The sequence below is a fragment of the Dryobates pubescens genome, chromosome 20 (assembly GCF_014839835.1).
Source record: "Dryobates pubescens isolate bDryPub1 chromosome 20, bDryPub1.pri, whole genome shotgun sequence".
Lineage (NCBI taxonomy): Eukaryota > Metazoa > Chordata > Aves > Piciformes > Picidae > Dryobates > Dryobates pubescens.
In genome coordinates this window covers 3,079,341-3,099,201 of record NC_071631.1, presented here as the reverse complement: position 1 = coordinate 3,099,201, position 19,861 = coordinate 3,079,341, and the positions used below count along the sequence as shown (strand labels likewise).

The following is a 19,861-nucleotide window of genomic DNA, read 5'->3' as shown; positions in this document are numbered from 1 at the left end:
GCCCAGGGGGTGGTGGAGTCCCCATCCCTGGAGGTGTTCAAGAGGGGATTGGACGTGGCACTTGGTGCCGTGGTTTAGTAGTCATGAGGTGTTGGGTGACAGGTTGGACCTTTGAGGTCTCTTCCAACCTTATTGCTTCTATGACTCCATGATTTGGGGGATGATGAGGAGCTCTCCAGGTGCACCTGCAACAGAGTCATCCTGTTTCCTCTTGTCATAAAGTAAGATAATGGTTTGGCAGCTGTTCAAATCCAGACAAATAGGATAAACTGCTCTGAATTCATCATGGAAAGAGACAGACTTAGTTCCAAAAATGACTAACAGGACCTTCTATTCATCTGCACAAATCTGGTTCGTGGCTGCTTTCATTTCCATACAATCACTGGAAAATATTATGTTGATTGCCAGGAACAAAGCTTTTATGGGGAGGAGACAAAAAAAAAACCCACAACAACAACAACCCACAAAGCAGAAAAAAACCCCCAACCTTCCATGCTCCTAATCTGCAGAGGAATTGGTAAATGGGTGAGACAAAGGTTTAATAACATTATTCTGTGCGACATGTGATGTAAATACTCCAGTTCTATTAATCTCCCAAGCAATCGCAGAGTCTGGCTGTTAGAGGCAGCCAAGTATGAGCAATAATATTAGCTGCTCTCAGGAATGTTGGAGTGGAATCACAAATCCATTGCTGGGGGAGCTGCAGCAGCTCAGGGAGTCAAACAGGCACGGAGTAACCAGGCAGGGGTTATGAGGACATAGAATTGTCAGGGTTGGAAGGGTGCTTGAGGATCAGCCAGTTCCAACCCCCCTGCCATGGCCAGGGACACCTCACACTACAGCAGGTTGCTCACAGCCACCTCCAGTCTGGCTGCAAACACCTCCAGGGATGAGGCTGCCACCACCTCCCTGGGCAACCTGTGCCAGGCTCTCACCACCCTCCTGGGGAACAACTTCTTCCTAACATCCAAGCTGAATCTCCCCACTTCTAGTTTTGCTCCATCCCCCCCAGTCCTATCCCTCCCTGACACCCTCCAAAGTCCCTCCCCAGCTTTCCTGTAGCCCTCTGCAGACACTGGAGGACCACAATAAGGTCTCCTGGGAGCCTTCTCTTCCCCAGACTGAACAGCCCCAACTCCCTCAATCTGTCCTCATAGCAGAGCAGCTCCAGCCCTCTGCTCAGCCTCGTGGCCCTACTCTGGACACCTTCCAGCACCTCCAGATCCTTCCTGTAACAGAGGCTCCAGAACTGGCTGCTGTGCTCCAGGTGGGGTGTCACCAAGGCAGAGTACAGGGGCTCCAGAACTGGCTTGGGCTCCAGAACTGGCTTGGGCTCCCCCCTGGCAATCTGCTGCAGGGGACTGGTGAAGCTCTGCTCGCTCAGGGAGCACAGGTGGTGTGTCCTTTGGCTTTTCCCTCCCTCTGAACCTCAGGGGCTGACCAGGTTCATTCATCCTTCCTTAAACCAGGTGTTTAAGGCAAGTTGGATGTGGCTCTTAGTGGCATGGTCTAGGTGAGGTGGTGGTGTTAAGTCACAGGCTGGACTTGATGATCTCGGAGGTTTATTCCAGCCTCAATAATTCAGTGATCTTCTGCACCAGTGCCCTAAGAGCATGACTGAGAGTGGATCTTCAGCTCTGGCTGCTTCTGCCCAACCTGGCTCTGGGAATAGAATGGAATAGACCAGACCAGGTTGGAAAAGACCTCAGAGATCATCCAGTCCAACCTATCACCCAACACCGTCTGATCAACTAAACCATGGCACCAAGCACCCCATCCAGTCTCTTCCTAAACACCTCCAGTGATGGTGACTCCACCACCTCCCTGGGCAGCACATTCCAATGGCCAATCTCTCTTTCTATGAAGAACTTCTTCCTAACTCCAGCCTAAACCTCCCCTGGCACAGCTTGAGGTTGTGTCCTCTTGTTCTGCTGGTTGCCTGGGAGAAGAGACCAACCCCCACCTGGCTACAACCTCCCTTCAGGTGCAAGCTGGAGCACAGGAGGTCTCACCTCAACATGAGAAGACACTTGTCTGCTGTGAAGGTGCTGGAAGCCTGGAGAAGGCTGCCCAGAGAGGTTGTGGAGTCTTTCAAAACCTGCCTGGATGCATTCCAGCATGACCTGGCTCCAAGCTCCCTTCAGGTAGTTGTAGGCAGCACTTGTAGCACCAGCCCCTTCTGGAAGCAGCTCTTTCAGTCCCTGAGGCAGCAATCTGAAGGAATATTTCATCTCCTACAAGTTGGGGTTGGGGTTTTTTTTTTCTCCCCCCCCGAGGACCATTACAACTAAATAAAGCAAGGCTCATCGGCTCCTGCAGCAACCCCTCTTGCATCCAAAGCAATCAAGGAGTTAATGTTGCCTCCCCCCAAAAGCCTGTGTGTGTCTGTGTGTCCCCTGCAACAAGACATTAGTTAAAGCAGCCAAATGAAGCAGAATTTTTAAATGAGATCCTGGTTTGTGTTTGTTTTTTGGGTTGGTTGTTTTTTTTGCCCCCCCCCCCCCCCCCCAAGTATGATTTTAAGATAGGATGCAGGTCAGGGCTGTCTGATTCTCCACAGTTCATTAAGTAGAGAGCAGCTAGTGTTGAAGATTGACTTTTAAAAATGATAGGTTTTTATTTATGGCAGGGTTCTAGTCATTAATTTTAAAGGATGGAAGCATAAAAAGCAGGAATGGATTCATCTGGGGAGGGGGGGGGTGGTGGATAAAAGAGAAAGAAAGAAGGAAAGAGAAGTGACATTGGTAATTTAATTAAATTGGGGTTTTGAGTATCATTACAGAAAATGAAACATTAAGTTCTAGCCTGCTTTGCAACTCGTGGTTGATAGCATCTCCCCGCTTCCAAAACCTGCCTGCTCGTCAATATTGCTGGCTGGAAGTTGCTGCTCAGCTTCCCAGCTCCAGGCACTTTGGGGAGGGTTGCAAAGAGCATTGAAGGGGAGGGAGCAAAGAGAAGGAATCTGCTCTCAGCATAGCATAGAATCAACAAGGTTGGAAAAGACCTCAGAGATCATCAAGTCCAACCTGTCACCCAAGACCTCAAGACTACTAGACCACGGCACCAAGTGCCACCTCCAATCCCCTCTTGAACACCTCCAGGGATGGGGACTCCACCACCTCCCTGGGCAGCACATTCCAATGGCTAACAACTCTCTATGAAGAACTTTCTCCTCACCTCCAGCCTAAACCTTCCCTGGCACAGCTTGAGACTGTGTCCTCTTGTTCTGGTGCTGCTTGCCTGGGAGAAGAGACCAACCCCCTCCTGGCTACAACCTCCCTTCAGGTAGTTGTAGAGAGCAAGAAGGTCTCCCCTGAGCCTCCTCTCCTCCAGGCTGAGCAACCCCAGCTCCCTCAGCCTCTCCTCACAGGGCTGTGCTCCCAGCTTTGTTGCCCTTCTCTGGACACCTTCCAGCATCTCAATGTCCTTCTTAAATTGAGGGGCCTGGAACTGGACACAGGACTCAAGGAGTGGCCTAAGCAGTGCTGAGCACAGGGTACAATGACTTCCCTGCTCCTGCTGGCCACACTATTCTTGATGCAGACCAGGATGCCATTGGCCTTCTTGGCCACTTGGGCACACTGCTGGCTCTTGTCCCTGTCCCTCCATTGCTGCATAGAGAGAACACAGAATCATGGAGTGGTTTGGGTTGGAAGGGACCTTAAGGATCATCCAGTTCCAACCCCTCTGCCATGGTCCTCCCACCAGCCCAGGTTGCTCAAGACCTCATCCAACCTGGCCTTGAATACTTGCAGGGAGGAGGCAGCCACAGCCTATTCCAGTGTCTCCCCACCCTTTTCTTTCTAGCCTGGAGCTCACCACCACCTCCTCCTTTCTAGTCTAACAGGCTCTTTTCACACTGCTACTCCCCAGCCTAACTGGAGAGAATTTCTTCTTATTTCCAGTCTCAATCTGCCCTCTTCCAGCTCAAAGCCATTGTCCCTTGTCCTGTCACTCCAAGTCCTTGTCCAAAATCCCTCCCCAGCTCTCCTGTAGCCCCCTTCATGTACTGGAAGGCTGCTCTAAGGTCTCCCTGGAGCTCTCTCTTCTCCAGGCTGAACAGTCCCACCACTATGGATGCTGGGCTGTGTCCCTGGGGTGCTAGTTGGGCTCGTTTGGGGCTCTGGGGCTGGCAGCTCCTCTGCAGGCAGGTGTGTGGTGAAAGCTCCCAGTCCCAGCAGGAAAGCAGAAGCTGGAGAGTGCAGGAGGTGAAGTGCCTGTGCCATAAAAATTAATCAGGCTGGAGGTGGGGAGGTTGCATTTAATCTGTAAGTGAGTTAAGTTGAAAACAAGGTGGTCTGGCTGGCTGCAGAGAGCCTAATCCTATATTCATTACAGCTTAGGCTTTGCTTCCCCTGGCTGGGAGGATGCTGTGTGTGTCTCTGCTGTGGAGCCCTCCGAGGGGAGCTGTGCTCTGCTCCGAGGAGACAACCAGGGCTGATCCTGGGGGAATCTCTGTGCAGGACATTCCAAATCCCAGTCCTAAAGCACTGTCTCATGGCAGGCCAGAAAGGTCCTTAGCAGCGGCTGGCAGCAAGGATTTCTGTTTCCTTTCCCGTGCTTACCCCCAGGTTGGGTTGTATTTTATTCCTCTGCATGCTGGCATATCATTTTCCTTTTAATCTTCCTCTTCTCCTTGGCAGAGCTGCAGACTAAAAACTCCCTCTGCTCGTAGAAATTCATCTGGTTTTGTTCATGGCCCTGACAAAATGGTTTCTGATGATAAACCATCACTCAGCTTTCAATGGCCATGTTTGCCTTCCTCTGATGTTTCAGCCTTAATGAAAAAGAACTATAATACAAGATGCTGCACAAGGGCCTGATTCAAATTTGATTAAGGCATTCTTAGGCTTGGTTGCCTTCACTGGGGTTTAAATTAGGCTCTAAACCCATGGCCTGAGTGGAGCTTTTTTGGAGTGGCTTATGGGAACCCACAGAGTGTTATTTAAACTGCTGCACAGTGGCTTTGGTTAAGGATTTCCTGGCATTTTAGCTGCACCTTCTCCATCTTCTACTCAAGAATTCCATCTCCTCTTCAAGAATTCCATCTCCTCTTTGATGCAGACTATCCTTGGACTCTGCTTCATCTTCAGTGAAGCTGGGTTCAGCTCCATTGTTCAGAGCCTGGTTTGATGCATGTGTGTGAAATCTGGACTCTACACAGCGTGATGAAGGATAAACAGCCTCAGGTTGTGCCAGAGCTGGGGGGGTTCAGGGTGGATATTAGGGAAAATGTCTTCACTGAAAGGGTTCTCAGGCACTGGAACAGGCTGCCCAGGGAGGTGGTGGAGTTGCCATCACTGGAGGTGCTTAAGAAAAGCTTGGATGTGGCACCTGGTGGAAAGGTTTAGCTGATGTGGTGGTGTTAGGTCATAGGCTGGACTTGACAACCTCAGAGGTCTTTTCCAGCTTCACTAATTCTGTGATGGCCAAGATGGTGTTGGGTTGATGGTTGGACTGGATGATCTCAGAGGGCTTTGCCAGTTAAAACAACCCTGTGATTCAGCTGGTCAGGAAGGAGGGGGGTCTTGTTTCTGGAGGGGGTCTCGTTTCTGACCCAGTAGCCTGAGAAGTTAACTGGGACTGGCCTTGGAGAAGAGAAGGCTCTGAGGAGACCTAATTGTGGCTTTCCAGTATCTGAAGGGGGCTACAAGAAAGCTGGGGAGGGACTTTTGAGAGTGTGAGGGAGTGATAGGACTCGGGGGGGATGGAAAAAGGCTAGAAATGGGCAGATTCAGATTGGATGTCAGGAAGAAGTTGTTCCCCATGAGGGTGGTGAGAGACTGGCACAGGTTGCCCAGGGAGGTGGTGGAAACCTCATCCCTGGAGGTTTTGAAGGCCAGGCTGGAGGTGTCTGTGAGCAAGCTGCTGTAGTGTGAGGTGTCCCTGCCCCATGGCAGGGGTTGGAACTGGCTGAGCCTTGAGCTCCCTTCCACCCCTAACAATTCTCTGATTCTAATGAGCTTTCCTGCACTCACTTTTGAGCCCTCACTCTGGGTGCTTCGCCTGCCAGCTCTCTCCCAACTCACTCTCCCTAACCAATCCCAACTTTTCTTTGGCAGCTCTCCCAAGCCACACGTGTGGGAATCCAGGCAGGCTGCAGAATGGGATCCAGCAGGGGACAAGCTTCAGCATCGGGGGCAAGGTGCGGTACAGCTGCAACCCAGGCTTCTTCCTGGAGGGCCACGCGCTGCTCACCTGCCGGGCCAGCTCGGAGAACACTGCCTCCTGGGATTTCCCTCTCCCCTTCTGCAGAGGTAAAGTGCCTTCCCTCTCTTCCTCTGGAGCAAGCCACAACGAAATGGGGCTTAATGAGCCTCCCTGGAGGTGTTCAAGAAGCCTGCAGTCGTGGTGCGGTCGTGGTAGTTAGGTCATGGTTGGACTCACAGGACTGCAGATCTCAGGATGTTAGGGGTTGGAAGGGACCTCTAAAGATCATTGAGTCCAAACCCCCTACCAGAGCAGGACCAGAGAATCCAGCACAGGTCACACAAGAACACATCCAGATGGGGCTAGAAAGGCTCCAGAGAAGGAGGCTCTACAGCCTCTCTGGGCAGCCTGCTCCAGAGCTCTGTGACCCTCACAGTGGAGAAGTTCCTCCTCATGTTGAGGTGGAACCTCCTGGGCTGTATCCATAGCCCCTTGTCCCATCCCAGGGTGCAACTGAGCAGAGCCTGGCCCCACTCTTGACTTGAGCTTAAAGGTCTCTTCCAACTTTATTGGTTCTGTGATTTGGGGCTGAGTAAAAAACACCTCCATGGAATGCGAGTTTGATTTGCAAGACTTGAGAACTAAACATAGAATCATAGAATCAATAAGGTTAGAGAAGACCTCAAAGGTCATCAAGTCCAACCTGTCACCCAAGACCTCATGACTACTTGCCCTCCAGGTCCAATGAGGAGTGGAGGTTCTTCTTGCCCATAGAATCAGTAAGGTTGGAAAGGACCTCAAAGATCATCAAGTCATGATGGATTTAATGTTGAGGTTCCTCTTTACTGGATTCCTTCAAGCTGCCAGGGTTTGGGTGGATGGTAAGAAGGGTTTGATGTGGTCAAAGCACTCAAAAAATCTGCACAGCTACTTCAGATTCAATTTGAAGAGGAGGCTTCAATCTCCACAACTCCCTGAAAGGAGGTTGGAGCAGTGGGGGTTGGTCACTTTTCCCTAGTAACAAGTGGTAAGAAGTGAGGAAATGCCCTCAAGTTGCACCAGGAGAGGTTGGATATCAGAAGAAACTTCTTCACAGTTCTCAAACAGGCTGCTCAGGGAGGTGGTGGAGTCCCCATCCCTGGAGGTGCTTCAGAGACACAGAGATATGGTGCTGAGGGACATGGTTTAGCCTCCAGCCTTGGGAGAGTTAGTGAACAGTTGGACCTGTTCTTAAAGTTCTTTCCCAACCAAAATGATTTGATATGGCTGTTTGTGGGGAAGCAGGATCCCTCTCCATCAGCTCAGGCACCTACCCAGAGCCATGCAGGTTTTCTAGCTCAAAGTAAGACAGGATTTTGTGCTTCCAGCAGTGTCCAACTGGTTTCCCTCCTGGCAGTTTCCACAGGGATGCTTTGCCTGCAGAGAGCTGAGAGGCTCTGCTGCTGTGCTGGGGAGTGCTGCTTGGGTGGGGGCTGCTTAATGGGAGATAAACCCTGGCTTTGTCTGAAACAAACAGGCAGCTTCCCTGCAAAGCCTTTTGGGGCAGGGGAGCTTGAGGAGGAGAGAGAGAGAGAGCTGCTTGCTGATTCTCTGGGGCCATGAGGGAGTCTGTAAACATGGGAGTGTCTGTGGTGTTACACCAAAACAGTTGCTGCTGCTTTGAAGCCTTTTCCAACCTCAATTCCTTGTGTACTTCGGCTGAGCATCTTCTATTGATTCCCTTTATTGACTCTGCTTGTGCAATCAATCAGCAGTTCGGAGCTGCAGCATCAATTTGGAATTCAAAGTGAGCAAATATTGTTTGCTCAGTGTGTTTTTAATGCTTGCCTGAATGAGTTACAGAGCAGTCAGATGTGCTGCTGGCTGGAGCTCGTGGAGGTTTCCCTGGTGTGTGGGGGCCAAGGGCATTTTACCCCTCAAGTGGTATCCTCTGGGCTGCATCATGTGGCTAGCAGGTCCGGGAAGGTTCTCCTCCCCCTCTACTCTGTCCTGGTGAGGCCACATCCAGAGCACTGAGTCCAGTTTTGGGGTCCCCAGTTCAAGGCCAGGGACTTGGTGGAGAGGGGTGGGATAAGATGACCTTCAAGGGTCCCTTCCAACCTCATCTATTGTGTGATTCCCTGAGAGGGTAGAGCGAAGGGCAGTGAAGATGATGAGGGGACTGCAACATCTCTCTGAGGAAAGGCTAAGAGAGCTGGGTCTGAGCAGCCTGAGAGGGGATCTCATCGATGCTGATCAATACTCCAAGGGTGGGTGTCAGGAGGGTGGGACCAGTGGTGCCCAGGGACAGGACAAGGGGTAAAGGGCAGAAATGTGAACATCAGAAGCTCCATCGAAATGTGAGGAGGAAATTCTTTAATTTAGGGTGGCAGAGCACTGGAGCAGGCTGCCCATGGAGGTCGGTGGAGTCTCCATCTCTGGGGATGTTCCAACCCCCCCTGAATGTGTTCCTGTGTGACCTTCTCTAGGTGACCCTGCCTTGGCAGGGGGTTGGAAGGAGAGGATCTTTAAAGTCCCTTCCAACCCAAACCATTCTATGATTCTGTGATCCAGCTTCTTCCAGTCTGGCAGCAGCCTTCCTTTGGAGGGGGAGGGCAGCATCTCCTCCTTGCCCTGTTGTTATTCAGACATCAGTGTGGTGACCCCAATAAGGCAGGGATTAAGTCCTGAGGCCAGCAGGTGTCGAAGCTGAGGGCTGGCACTGCTGTTGCTTTTGTCATGCCTGCTGCACATGCAGCTAAAGACCATTTTTTGCCCTTTTCCTTTTTTTTTTTGCCTTGAGCTGCCAAACTCCCTGCTAATTTTTTGACACTGCTGTTCCAATCCCAAATCCAGCACTGCTGATGGTGGCATCTGACACAGCTCAGAACAGAGGAGTATTCATTTCTCTGGTGCCAGCATCTTTTTGATAGATTTGGTCCTGATCCTTCAAGACTTTCCCTCAAGTCAAACTCCCAAGGCATTTTTAGAGGCAGGAAGCAGGAATCATCTCCTGTAACATTTCTTGTTCCAGGAAAGCAGAAAGTAGCCAAGAGAGGCTGCAAAGCAACTTGCTGAGCTTGAAACCCAGCTGCCAGGTGGGGGTTGGTCTCTTCACCCAGGCAACCAGCACCAGAACAAGAGGACACAGTCTCAAGCTGCACCAGGGGTGGTTTAGCCTGGATGTTAGGAAGAAGTTCTCCATGGAAAGAGAGATTTGCCATTGGAATGTGCTGCCCGGGGGGGGAGGTGGAGTCACCATCACTGGAGGTGTTTAGGAAGAGACTGGATGGGGTGCTTGGTGCCATGGTTTAGTTGATTAGATGGTGTTGGGTGGTAGATTGGACTCGATGATCTTGAAGGTCTTTTCCAGCCTGGTTTTGTCTGGTTTATTCTATTCCTATTCCTATTCCTATTCCTATTCCTATTCCTATTCCTATTCCTATTCCTATTCCTATTCCTTTTCTATTCCTTTTCTATTCTATTTCTATTTCTATTCTTTTCCATTCTGTTCTGTTCTATTCTATTCTATTCTATTCTATCCCTATCCCTATTCCTATTCTTATTCCTATCCCTATTCTATTCCCATTCCATTCCATTCTACCATAAGTCAGCCCTCAGCAGTCAGGCACTGGTGCTTGGCTGAGAAACTAGGGATACAGACCTGGAGCAGCTGCAAGGGGCAAGAAGATTTGCCCACTGACAGACAGGGTTGTGCTGCCTTCTGCTGGGCTTTTCAAACCTGTTACCTGAAGGAGAAGGGAAAAAAATCTATTTCCTTGAGAGAGAAGAGATCTTTGTGGGCTGTGTAGCTTATAATTAATTCCATCAATATTGGCTTGCTGGTGATTGCCACCTGAAAGGCTGTTAAATGCATTTGTAACTATTATTTGTCCAATCAAAGCTGGAGATGGGTCGTGCTGCTGGGTCAGGTCCCAACAAATTGAGATGAGAAGTGCTTTCTAGCTCAGCAGGTCTTAATCTTGTTGCTGCTCTCGTGGGAATAGACTTGTCCAATGTCACCGCAAAGGACAATGCTGGGGCTGGGGACTCTGTCTTCTCCTTCCCCCCCCCCCGCTCCAGTACAATGGCAGAGGTATGAGACAAGTGTTGAAAACAGTCTAAGGCTCTGCTGTGCTGATCAATAGCCTCCTTTGTTTTCTTTATGCTCTTTTCTTTGAGCTTGTCTTCCAGTTGAACATCCTTTTCTCTGTGTTAGTGGCCTTGTCTCTGTTTTGGTCTTCATGCATTGAAATAATCGAAGATGTAAAGGAATGGCTGGTAGAAAGGAGTGAAAAAGGTGCCAGGACAGCTGCATTTTGAAGGAGTGCTGTGGCCTGGCTGCTTTTCCTTTGTCAGTGTCTGCACTCCCTTTTCAAAGGATGATTTGGGGTTTTTTTTCTTCTAAAGGACAAGGTAATCTTGATGAGGAATCAAAGAATGGGTTGGGCTGGAAGGGACCTTCAAGAGCATCCAGTTCCAACCACCCTGCCCTGGGCAGAGGCACCTCCCACCAGCCCAGGCTGCTCATGGCTTCATCCAGCCTGGCCTTGAACACCTCCAGGAGTGAGGCATCCACGACCTCCCTGGGTGACTCATTCCTGTATCTCACCACCCTTACCACAAAGAATTTCTTCCTAATCTCCAGCCTAAATCTGCCCTCCTCAAGCTTTAATCCATTGCCCCTCGTTCTATCACCACAAGCCCTTGTACAAAAATCCCTCCCCAGCTCTCCTGTAACCCCCTTCAGGTGCTGGAAGGCTGCTCTGAGGTCTCCCTGGAGCCTTCTCTTCTCCAGGCTGAACAGCTCCAACTCTCTCAGCCTGTCCCCTTAGAGGAGGTGCTCCTGCCCTTTGCTCATCTTGTGGCCTCCTCTGGACCCACTCCAGCAGTTTAACGTCCTCCTTGTGTTGAAGGAAGGGCTGTGGGCAGGAATTCCAGCTGCAGAGAGAATGGCTTGGTGAAAGCTGTGCAGAGGCAGTGAGAGCAGCTGGTGCTGCAGCTCGCCAGTGGGTTTGAAAGCTCAGTTAGATCAGGATTGATTCTTGGGCTCGGAGCTAAACGAGACTATAAATTCAGGCTGCAGTGCCCCTGCTCTGCTGAGTTATGCTTCTTGCTTACGTGGCAGGGAGGATTAAAACTGCAGTGATCTCATTCAGGGAGCACCAAAGCAGCAGCAAATGGCATCTCCAGGAGCAAATGAGATCTCCGTGCCGATGTGCAAAGGAGGAGAGGCACGGAGCTGGGTGGCAGCTGTGGCTGCCCAGCAGAGAGGCTGGCTGTGCCTGGCAGACTGTGGGTAACACAGAAATTTGCCTCAAGGACTGAAAGTCCTCAGCAGGTCTGGGTCAGACTGGAGAACCTGGCCTAAGCTGACATTTGTCCCAGCCATAGGATGTGTGGCAGAAATTCCTGGGATGGTTTTACTCGTTGTGCCTCTGGCAGAATTGTTCTGCAGTCACAGAAGGAAACAAGGCTTAGGTCTTAATCTAAACAGGACTTCAAGCTCAGTCCTAGAAAGCTGGGGAGAGACTTGTTACAAGGGGTTGCAGTGACAGGATAAGGGGCAATGGATTGAAGCTTGAAGGGGAGAGATTGAGACTGGAGATGAGGAGGAAATTCTTTCCAGGGAGGGTGGGGAGACACCGGCACAGGTTGCCCAGAGAGGATGTGGATGCCTCCTCTCTGGAGGTGTTCAAGGCCAGGCTGGATGAGGCCTTGAGCAACCTGGGCTGGTGGGAGGTGTCCCTGCCCGTGGCAGGGGGAGTGGAACTGGATGATCCTGAAGGTCCCTTCCAACCCAACCCATTCTCTGATTTTTCTCATACAGCAAAACCCCAGCAGATTTGGACTGCTGCTGCTTTCCTCTCTGCTGCAGCCACCAAAGCAGCAACCCTCACCTGGGGCAGTTAGATGCCAAAAGCCCCAACTGCCACATTGGAGGGACCAAAAGACATCCAAATCCCTTGTGTTAGAAACCCTTCCATGCATGCAGGGAGAGAAGTCTTGCCCAGACTGTTTGCTGACTGTAAGTAGAACTGTGATAGGTTTATGATGCTGGTAGGTGGCTGAATGGAAACTCAAGAAGCCAGCTGAAAAGTGGAGAACATTTGTGGAGCTCCATCTCCAAGCATATCAAATATGCATAATCTCATTAGAAGGGGTCTGCCTGACTGGAACTCAAACAGCTGCTTAGGCTGCACTGTGCCCAAAATAATTGGAGGGCTGTGCAAGAAGCTGATGGAATGTGTTTAAACAAGCAGCAACAATCTCTACCAAATTAGGCAGTGTGCATTTAGTGCTGGCTGGGAGAGGGAACAAAGTTTTCATTAAATACCCTTTTGCAAGGAGATATTTTTCGAGGCATTTAAATGGAAGTTCCCCCTGGGCAGGGACACCTCACACTGCAGCAGCTTGCTCACAGCCACATCCAGGCTGGCCTGAAAAACCCTCCAGGGATGAGGCTTCCACCACCTCCCTGGGCAGCCTGTGCCAGGCTCTCACCACCCTCATGGGGAACAACTTCTTCCTAACATCCAATCTGAATCTCCCCACTTCTAGTGTTGCTCCATCCCCCCCAGTCCTATCCCTCCCTGACACCCTCAAAAGTCCCTCCCCAGCTTTCTTGGAGCCCCCTGCAGCTCCTGGAAGGCCACAATTAGGTCTCCTTGGAGCCTTCTCTACTCCAGACTGAACAGCTCCAGCTCCCTCAGTCTGTGCTCACAGCAGAGCAGCTCCAGCCCTCTGCTCCTCCTCGTGGCCCTTCTCTGGGCACCTTCCAGCACCTCCAGATCCTTCCTGTAATAGGGGCACCACACCTGGCTGCACTTGTTGCATGAGCTCTTGGGGGGGTGGGGATGTGTTTAAGGGCTCTGTGTAAAGCTGAGCTGCACAAAATCATCCTCCTAGCGAGCAGCAAGCGTCTGGCCAAGAGCACTTACGCCCTTGAAGCTGGAGTTGGCATGCAGAGGCTGGATTGCTTGCTGATGGCTCATGGTAGTGGTGCAGGACCTGATTTGCAAAGGCACTTGGAAGGGTTGCCTGGGGCCAGCAGCAGGCAGGCTACAATGATGTTTCACATATTAGGTAGGAGATAGCTGCCCCTCTGGAGCTCAGTGTATCTGCAGAATAAATTGCCTCTTCAGATCCCCCTGCCTTGCTGAAGCAGCTAATGACCTTGCTCCTGCTCTGTCTTGCTGCTGGCCATGTGGGCTGAGAGTTCACTGCCTAAGAATCTCTTTTGCATCCATTTCTTGCTTAGCATCTGCAGGGGCACTTATTCAGGAGAAATTAAAGGTGAGAGCAAGCTGGTGAATTGTGCTTGCCCTCTTTGACTGGGCTCCAGCCAGCCTCTGAAACTCATTCTCATTCTGTCTGTCAGAGGGGTGGCTCTGGGAATAACCTTTTGCCCTCTTTTCTCTTGGCATGGACCTTCTTCAGAGGTCCCCCTGTGAACCTTGTGCAGGATGCCTCCAAGTCTGAAGGATTTTGTGGGGCTTGGACTAGCTGAGAGATCTTTCAGCCTTGTATTCATTGATGATTCCAACTGCACTTCAGTGCCTGTGAATAATTCCCTGACAACACAACTGCAGCAAAAAGGAAACTGTGACTGTTGGAAAGGAATGCCAGGGAAGAGAGCATCGAGCTGGGATTCCAGTGGCTGCTGGAAGGGCCCAGGAGTGGTTGTCTCTCTTCTTACAGGTCCAGTTTAGTCATAATTTCTGTCCTCTGCCTTTTCTACTTGCTCTGAGCTCTGCCCTGAGCAGCAATGTGCCAGCCTGGTGTGAGCACAGAGCTGGTTGCAAAGGGTCATGTCCCCAGTTCAAGAAGGACAGGGTTATGCTCAAGAGTGCCCAGCAGAGGCTATGTGGATGATGTCTGGGGCTGTTTAGCCTGGAGCAGAGCAGCCTGAGAGGGGATCTGATTGATGTTTATAAATATCTAAAGGGTTGGGGGCAAGAAGAAGGGGCCAGGCTCTTTTCAGTGGTGTCCTGTGATAGGAGAAGGGGTAACAGACACAAACTGGAACCCAGGAAGTTCCCCCCTCAGCGTGAGGAGAAACTTCTTTACTCTGAGGCTTCTGGAGCCTTGCAGCAAGCTGCCCAGAGAGGCTGTGGAGTCTTCTTCTCTGGAGACTTTCAGGACCTTTCTGGATGTGTTCCTGTGTGACCTGCCCTTGGTGATCCTACTTTGGCAGGCAGGTTAGCCTCAATCTCCAGAGGTCCCTTCCAACCCCCCACCAGGCTGGGGTTGTCTGATCCTCCCTGGGGCTTAGAGGTGGCAGTGCAAGCTGTGTGTGGTGTCAGTGCAGTGCAATCAGCCTGTTGTTCAGATGGTGTTCCCATCTCCAGCTCTTGCCATCAGTCCCTGGGAAGTGTGTCTGTGCCTTCTGCTTCCTCGGGTGGCTGGCTGTGCTGGGGGAGCAGATGGCCATGAGAAGGAGAAGTTGGCATGTGTGTTGGCCTGCCTTTTGTCGTGCAAGTTGCATGGAGTGAAAGGCTGCAAATTGCAGAGCTGATAACTTTTAAGGCCCTCACTCCTTCTTTAGGCTAAAAAACGAGTCTGAAAGCTCAAGAATCCTCTTTGGCATGCCTGCAGGCTTGTCCTGCCCTCTCCTGAGGTGCTCATGGCCCATTGTGCTGAACAGCTGTTCTCAGCTCTGCTCCATTTCTCTTTGGAAGAGGAAGAGGTTGTGTGTGTGGGGGGTGTGTGTGTGTGTGTGGTGTTTGTGGGTTTCTTGGCTGCTTTTTAAAAACCATTTTGTAATGAAAAGAAGTGTTTAGGATGTAAAGCCCCAAGCTCCCTGACTAAAGCATCTGAAATGCTGCTCTGTAGTACAAGTTGTCAAGTTAACAGGCTTTGCTTAGCAGCCTTCCAAGGAAATGCTGCATGTACCAGAGCAGGGAGCTGCCCTGCTGCTGGTCACCTGAATTCTTGGGTTCCTTCATCTTGCTGCCCATGTTTTCTTTAGATCCTTCACTTGCTCTAACAGCTCCTGCTGATGAAATGCAGCTTGTGAAAACCACAGCCTCCCCGAAGTTAGTTCAGGCTGGAAAAGACCTCTAGGATCATCAAGTTCAACTGCAAAGCCGGCACTGCCAGGTCTCCACTAAACCACATCCCTTAGCACCACACCCACACAGCTTTGGAACTCCTCCGGGGATGGGGACTCCAGCATTGTTTCAGGCCTTGACAACCCTTTGGGGGGAAGATATTGTTCCTCATGTCCAACCTAAACCCACACTGGTGCAAGCTGAGGCTGTGTCCTCTTGCTTGTTCCTTGTGATAAGAGACCAACCCCCACCTGGCCCCAAAGGAACCAGCAGCACGGAAGCTCCTGTGCATGGCCAGGAAAGGTCATTGCTGCATCTTTGAAGTGGTTAAGCTTTTACCACCATGATTTTGGGAGCAGCATGCACTTCCTTGAGGTCAGAGCAAAGAAGGACAGGCATGAGAACCTCCTTTGCTAGTAAACACAGTGCTTGTCGTGCCAGTCCTGTCATCCCAGCCCTTGGTGGTGTTTCTGTTGCTGGTGGAGATGCTGTGAGCTGGAAACCAACCTCCCTCCCTGCTGTGGCAGCAGAGTTTCAACAAGTCTCTGAAACCTTTCTCTGTCCCTGAATTCCTGGTGGTTTTCCTCCTGCTTGCTTGGCAAAGGAAAGTTGGCAAAGGAGATGGGAAGAGAACACCTTGGAGGATCCTAATCAGGGATAAGGGATGGAACAGAAAATTCTGGCAGGGTGTGAGGGAGTCATGTCCTGACAGCAAGAGACTTTATGCTGAGCACTGTCTCTGCCCAGGAAGGTGGTGGAAACTCACTTGGGGTGTTGAAACAAATCACTTCGAAGTGTAAGGTGGAGAATAAGCTGGCGCTTGGCAGGAGACACAGCCTGACCCGACAGGATTCTGCATCCCTCAACACCTCTGCCTGTTAATACTGCTGTGGTAAAACACACCCTGGATAACAGCAACAACAAAAAAGGCAACTGGGGCTCTTAGAGCTTTGCTTTGTGTTTGGCTTTCTTCTTCTTTCTGCATTTTGGCCAAGTCTGATAACTTGTGTTCTGCTTCCAGCTGACGATGCTTGTGGAGGGACGCTGCGGGGCCAGAGCGGAATCATCTCAAGCCCTCATTTCCCTTTGGAGTATGGCAATAATGCAGACTGCACCTGGACTATTCTGGCTGAACCTGGGGACACCATTGCTCTGGTTTTCATGGATTTTCAGCTGGAAGATGGATATGATGTTTTAGAAGTTGCTGGGACGGAGGGATCTTCGCTCTGGTAGGTTCCCCCTGGCCGTGCTTCACCACGGGCTGCACGTTCACGTAGCACTCGGTGATGTCTTCATAGATTCATACAATGGTCTGGGTTGGAAGGGACCTCCAAAGGTCACCCAGTCCACCCCCACCCTGCAGTCAGCAGGGACATCCTCTGCTAGAGCAGGTTGCTCAGAACCTTGTTGAGCCTCACCTTGAGTATCTCCAGGGGCCTCAACTACCTCCCTGGGCAACCTGTTCCAGTGTTCCACCCCCCCACCCCCAATCCAATGTATTGAATCATGGACTCAGAGAATGGTCTGGGTTGGAAGGGGCCTCCAAAGGTCACTTTGTCCAACCTCCTCTGCAGTAGGCAGGGGCATCCTCAACTAGATCAAGCTGCCCAGAGATCTGTTGTGCTTCAGGACAGCTGTCATCAAACACTCAGACAGAGGTGATTGGTACTCATCTACAGGCAGGGAAGTAGAAGCCATGGTCCTAGCAGCCAAGTCTTCACCTGACTCAAACATTGTCATGCTCAAACCTTGGGGTTTTTTTGGTGGTGGGTTTTTTTTGGGGGGGGGGGGGGCTAATTTGTTTTCAGATTGTTGTTAAGCAGGATGCTGACAGCCTGACTTTGCTGCTAATCAACCTCTGCAAGTGTGGCTGTGCATGGGCTTGTCCTTTAGACAAAAGGCAGAGTACAGAATGTCAATACCCTTCATCCTGCTCCAGCAGGGCTCTCAGGAGCGCTGCTTTCATCCATAATAGATGCCATACTGAGCATTTTTCTCCCCCCTTCTTCTGATGCTCAAGATCAGTTTTGTGGAAGCTGATGGAGTTTGCCCATGGTGTTTGTGTTGGCTTCTGTAGCAAAGGACATCTCTGCCCCTCGTTCACTGCACCCAGCAAATCTGCCTGCCCTCAGTAAACCACTGAGGGTTTGCCTTTTGTAGCAAAGCCATGTGGAAAAGAGTGAAACTTAGGCTGGAGGAGAGAAGACTGAGAGGGGATCTTGGCAATGCCTATAAATGTCTGAGGGGTGAGGGGCAAGCTGAAGGGGCCAGGCTCTTCTTGATGGTGCCCAGTGAGAGAAGGGACAACAGAATGGAATGGAATAGAATTAACCAGGTTGGAAAAGACCTCAGAGATCATCCAGTCCAACCTGTCACCCAACACCACCTAATCAACTAAACCATGGCACCAAGTGCCTCATCCAGGCTCTTTTTAAACACGTCCAGGGATGGGGACTCCACCACCTCACCTCCCTGGGCAGCACATCCCAATGGCCAATCTCTCTTGCTGGGAAGAACTTCTTCCTAACATCCAGCCTAAACTTCCCCTGGTGCAGCTTGAGACTGTGTCCTCTTGTTCTGGTGCTGCTTGCCTGGGAGAAGAGACCAAGCTCCACCTGGCTACAACCTCCCTTCAGGTACAAGCTGGAGCACAGGAGGTCTCACCTCAACATGAGGAGACACTTGTCTGCTGTGAGGGTGCTGGAAGCCTGGAGAAGGCTGCCCAGAGAGGTTGTGGAGTCTTTCAAAACCTGCCTGGATGCATTCCAGTGTGACCTGCCCTAGGTGATCCTGCCCTGGCAGGGGACTTGGGCTGATCTCTAAAGCTCCCTTCCAACCCCTACCATTCTGTGGCTCTAGTGGCCCACAGCTTGGTGATGAGTCAGTTGTGAAAACTAAGACAGATGCTAGAAAGACTTCTTAGGTATCTCAAAAGCTTTTTTCTCAGGAAATCTGATCAACAGCAGACTTGGTAGAGTTGGATAATGGTTGGACTTGATGGTTCTTAAAGTCTTTGCCAACCAGAGGAGAGATATTTAAAGGTCAGGCTCAGCAAGGCAACCTGATCCAGCGGAGGATTCCCCTGCTGACTGCAGGGGGTTTGGACTGGCTGAGCTTTGGAGGTCCTTCCCAACCCCAAACCATTCTGTGATTATTCTGCTAGAGAGTGTGAAAAACCCAAACTGGCAGCAACTGGGTGGGAGTGCTCCTAAACTTGACATCCCTCTGGAAGGCAAGAATTAAGCACTTGAAATAATTAGGTGTTGCCTGGGATTATCAGCAGGAAATTGAGTTAAGATTATTTATGAGGATTCAGTGGCAGTCCCAAAGAACATCCATTTAAGTGATTTATATCTGTCTGGCAATTAGGGGGGGGGGGGAGGAGGGTGGGATAGGATTGGAATATTTAGGATGCATTGATGGGAGAGGACCTTGCCATTTACCAGCTACCAACTGTTTCCTTCTCCCAGGACCCCTCTGAAAATGAGATGTTGCTGTTTCATGACAAAAGGCTGCTTCTATTAGCATGCATTAATATTTTAGGGCACTGTTAGGGATTGTTATTTCCACCACCACCACCACCCCCCCCTTTCATTTAGCCATTCTGTACTTGCAGCAAGGCTCAGTCAGCTGTGGTGTGTGGTGAAGATGGATGTAGCTGGTTGAGAAACATTATTCAGCCTGGAGGTGTTGCCAGTGCAGCACTGTGTCTTGTCACATCAAAAAAAACCCAAAGAAAACAATGCCTGTCAGAGGGCACCTGTTGGGAAAGCCACACATAAACCAGTGCAGAGAATCCCAGATTGGGAAGGGACCCCAAGGATCACCTGCTCCAAAGTTTCTAGGTGGTGGTTGAAATGAGCTGGCTCAGCACCCTGTCGAGCTGAGTCTTGAAACTGCCTGATGCAGGGGAGGCCACAGCTCCCCTTGGGAGACAATCCAATGGCCAACTCCTCTCATGGGGAACTATTTTCTTCTGGAGTCCAATGGGAATCTCCCCAGCAGTCATTTGTCCCCATCACCCCTTGCCTTTTCCATGGGACTCCTTGTCAAAAGGGAATCTCCATCCTCCTGGGCGCTACCCTTTATGACAGGTTCATGGGGATAAGGTCTCCTTTCTTTTCCCAAGGCTCCCTCAGCCTTCCCTCACCTGGCAGGTCCTAATAAACTAACCCAGAAATGCATCATGGTAGAGCTTCAGGGCTGGGAAGTGTCTTGGCAAATGGAGCTCTTTGACTTCCAGCAGGACATGGACCTGCACGTGGGCCCTTCTAGCAAGAAGACTTGGTGGCTGCTGCTGTGTGTTACAGCCACCAGGCTGGGGCCATGGGAGGTGGAATAATGTTGCATTCACTTTCCTGCTTCTCCACCAAGAGCCCAAGGGCTGCACTTTGGGTGATGCCTTTCCTCCAAATGTGCTTTCACTGGGAGCTGGCACAGCAGTGGACTCTGGTTTGGACTCTGGCCCAGGTGGCCAAGAAGGCCAAGGGCATCCTGACCTGGATTAGCAATAGTGTGGCCAGCAGGAGCAGGGAGCTCATTCTGCCCTGGACTCAGCACTGCTTAGGCCACACCTTGAGTCCTCTGTCCAGTTCTGGGCCCCTCAGTTTAGGAAAGATGTTGAGATGCTGGAAGGTGTCCAGAGAAGGGCAACAAAGCTGGGGAGGGGTCTGGAGCAC

The 19,861-nt window shown here is 50.9% G+C and overlaps 1 protein-coding gene across 1 annotated transcript in view; it reads left to right on the top strand.

Moving 5' to 3' along the window:
• The window catches only part of CSMD2 (CUB and Sushi multiple domains 2), a 316,793-nt gene that overhangs the window by 100,925 nt on the left and 196,007 nt on the right, over positions 1-19,861 (top strand). The window contains exon 4 of the mRNA XM_054170896.1: positions 16,204-16,411. Within this exon, the coding sequence (XP_054026871.1) occupies positions 16,204-16,411 (208 nt within the window). The remainder of the gene's footprint in view (positions 1-16,203; positions 16,412-19,861) is intronic.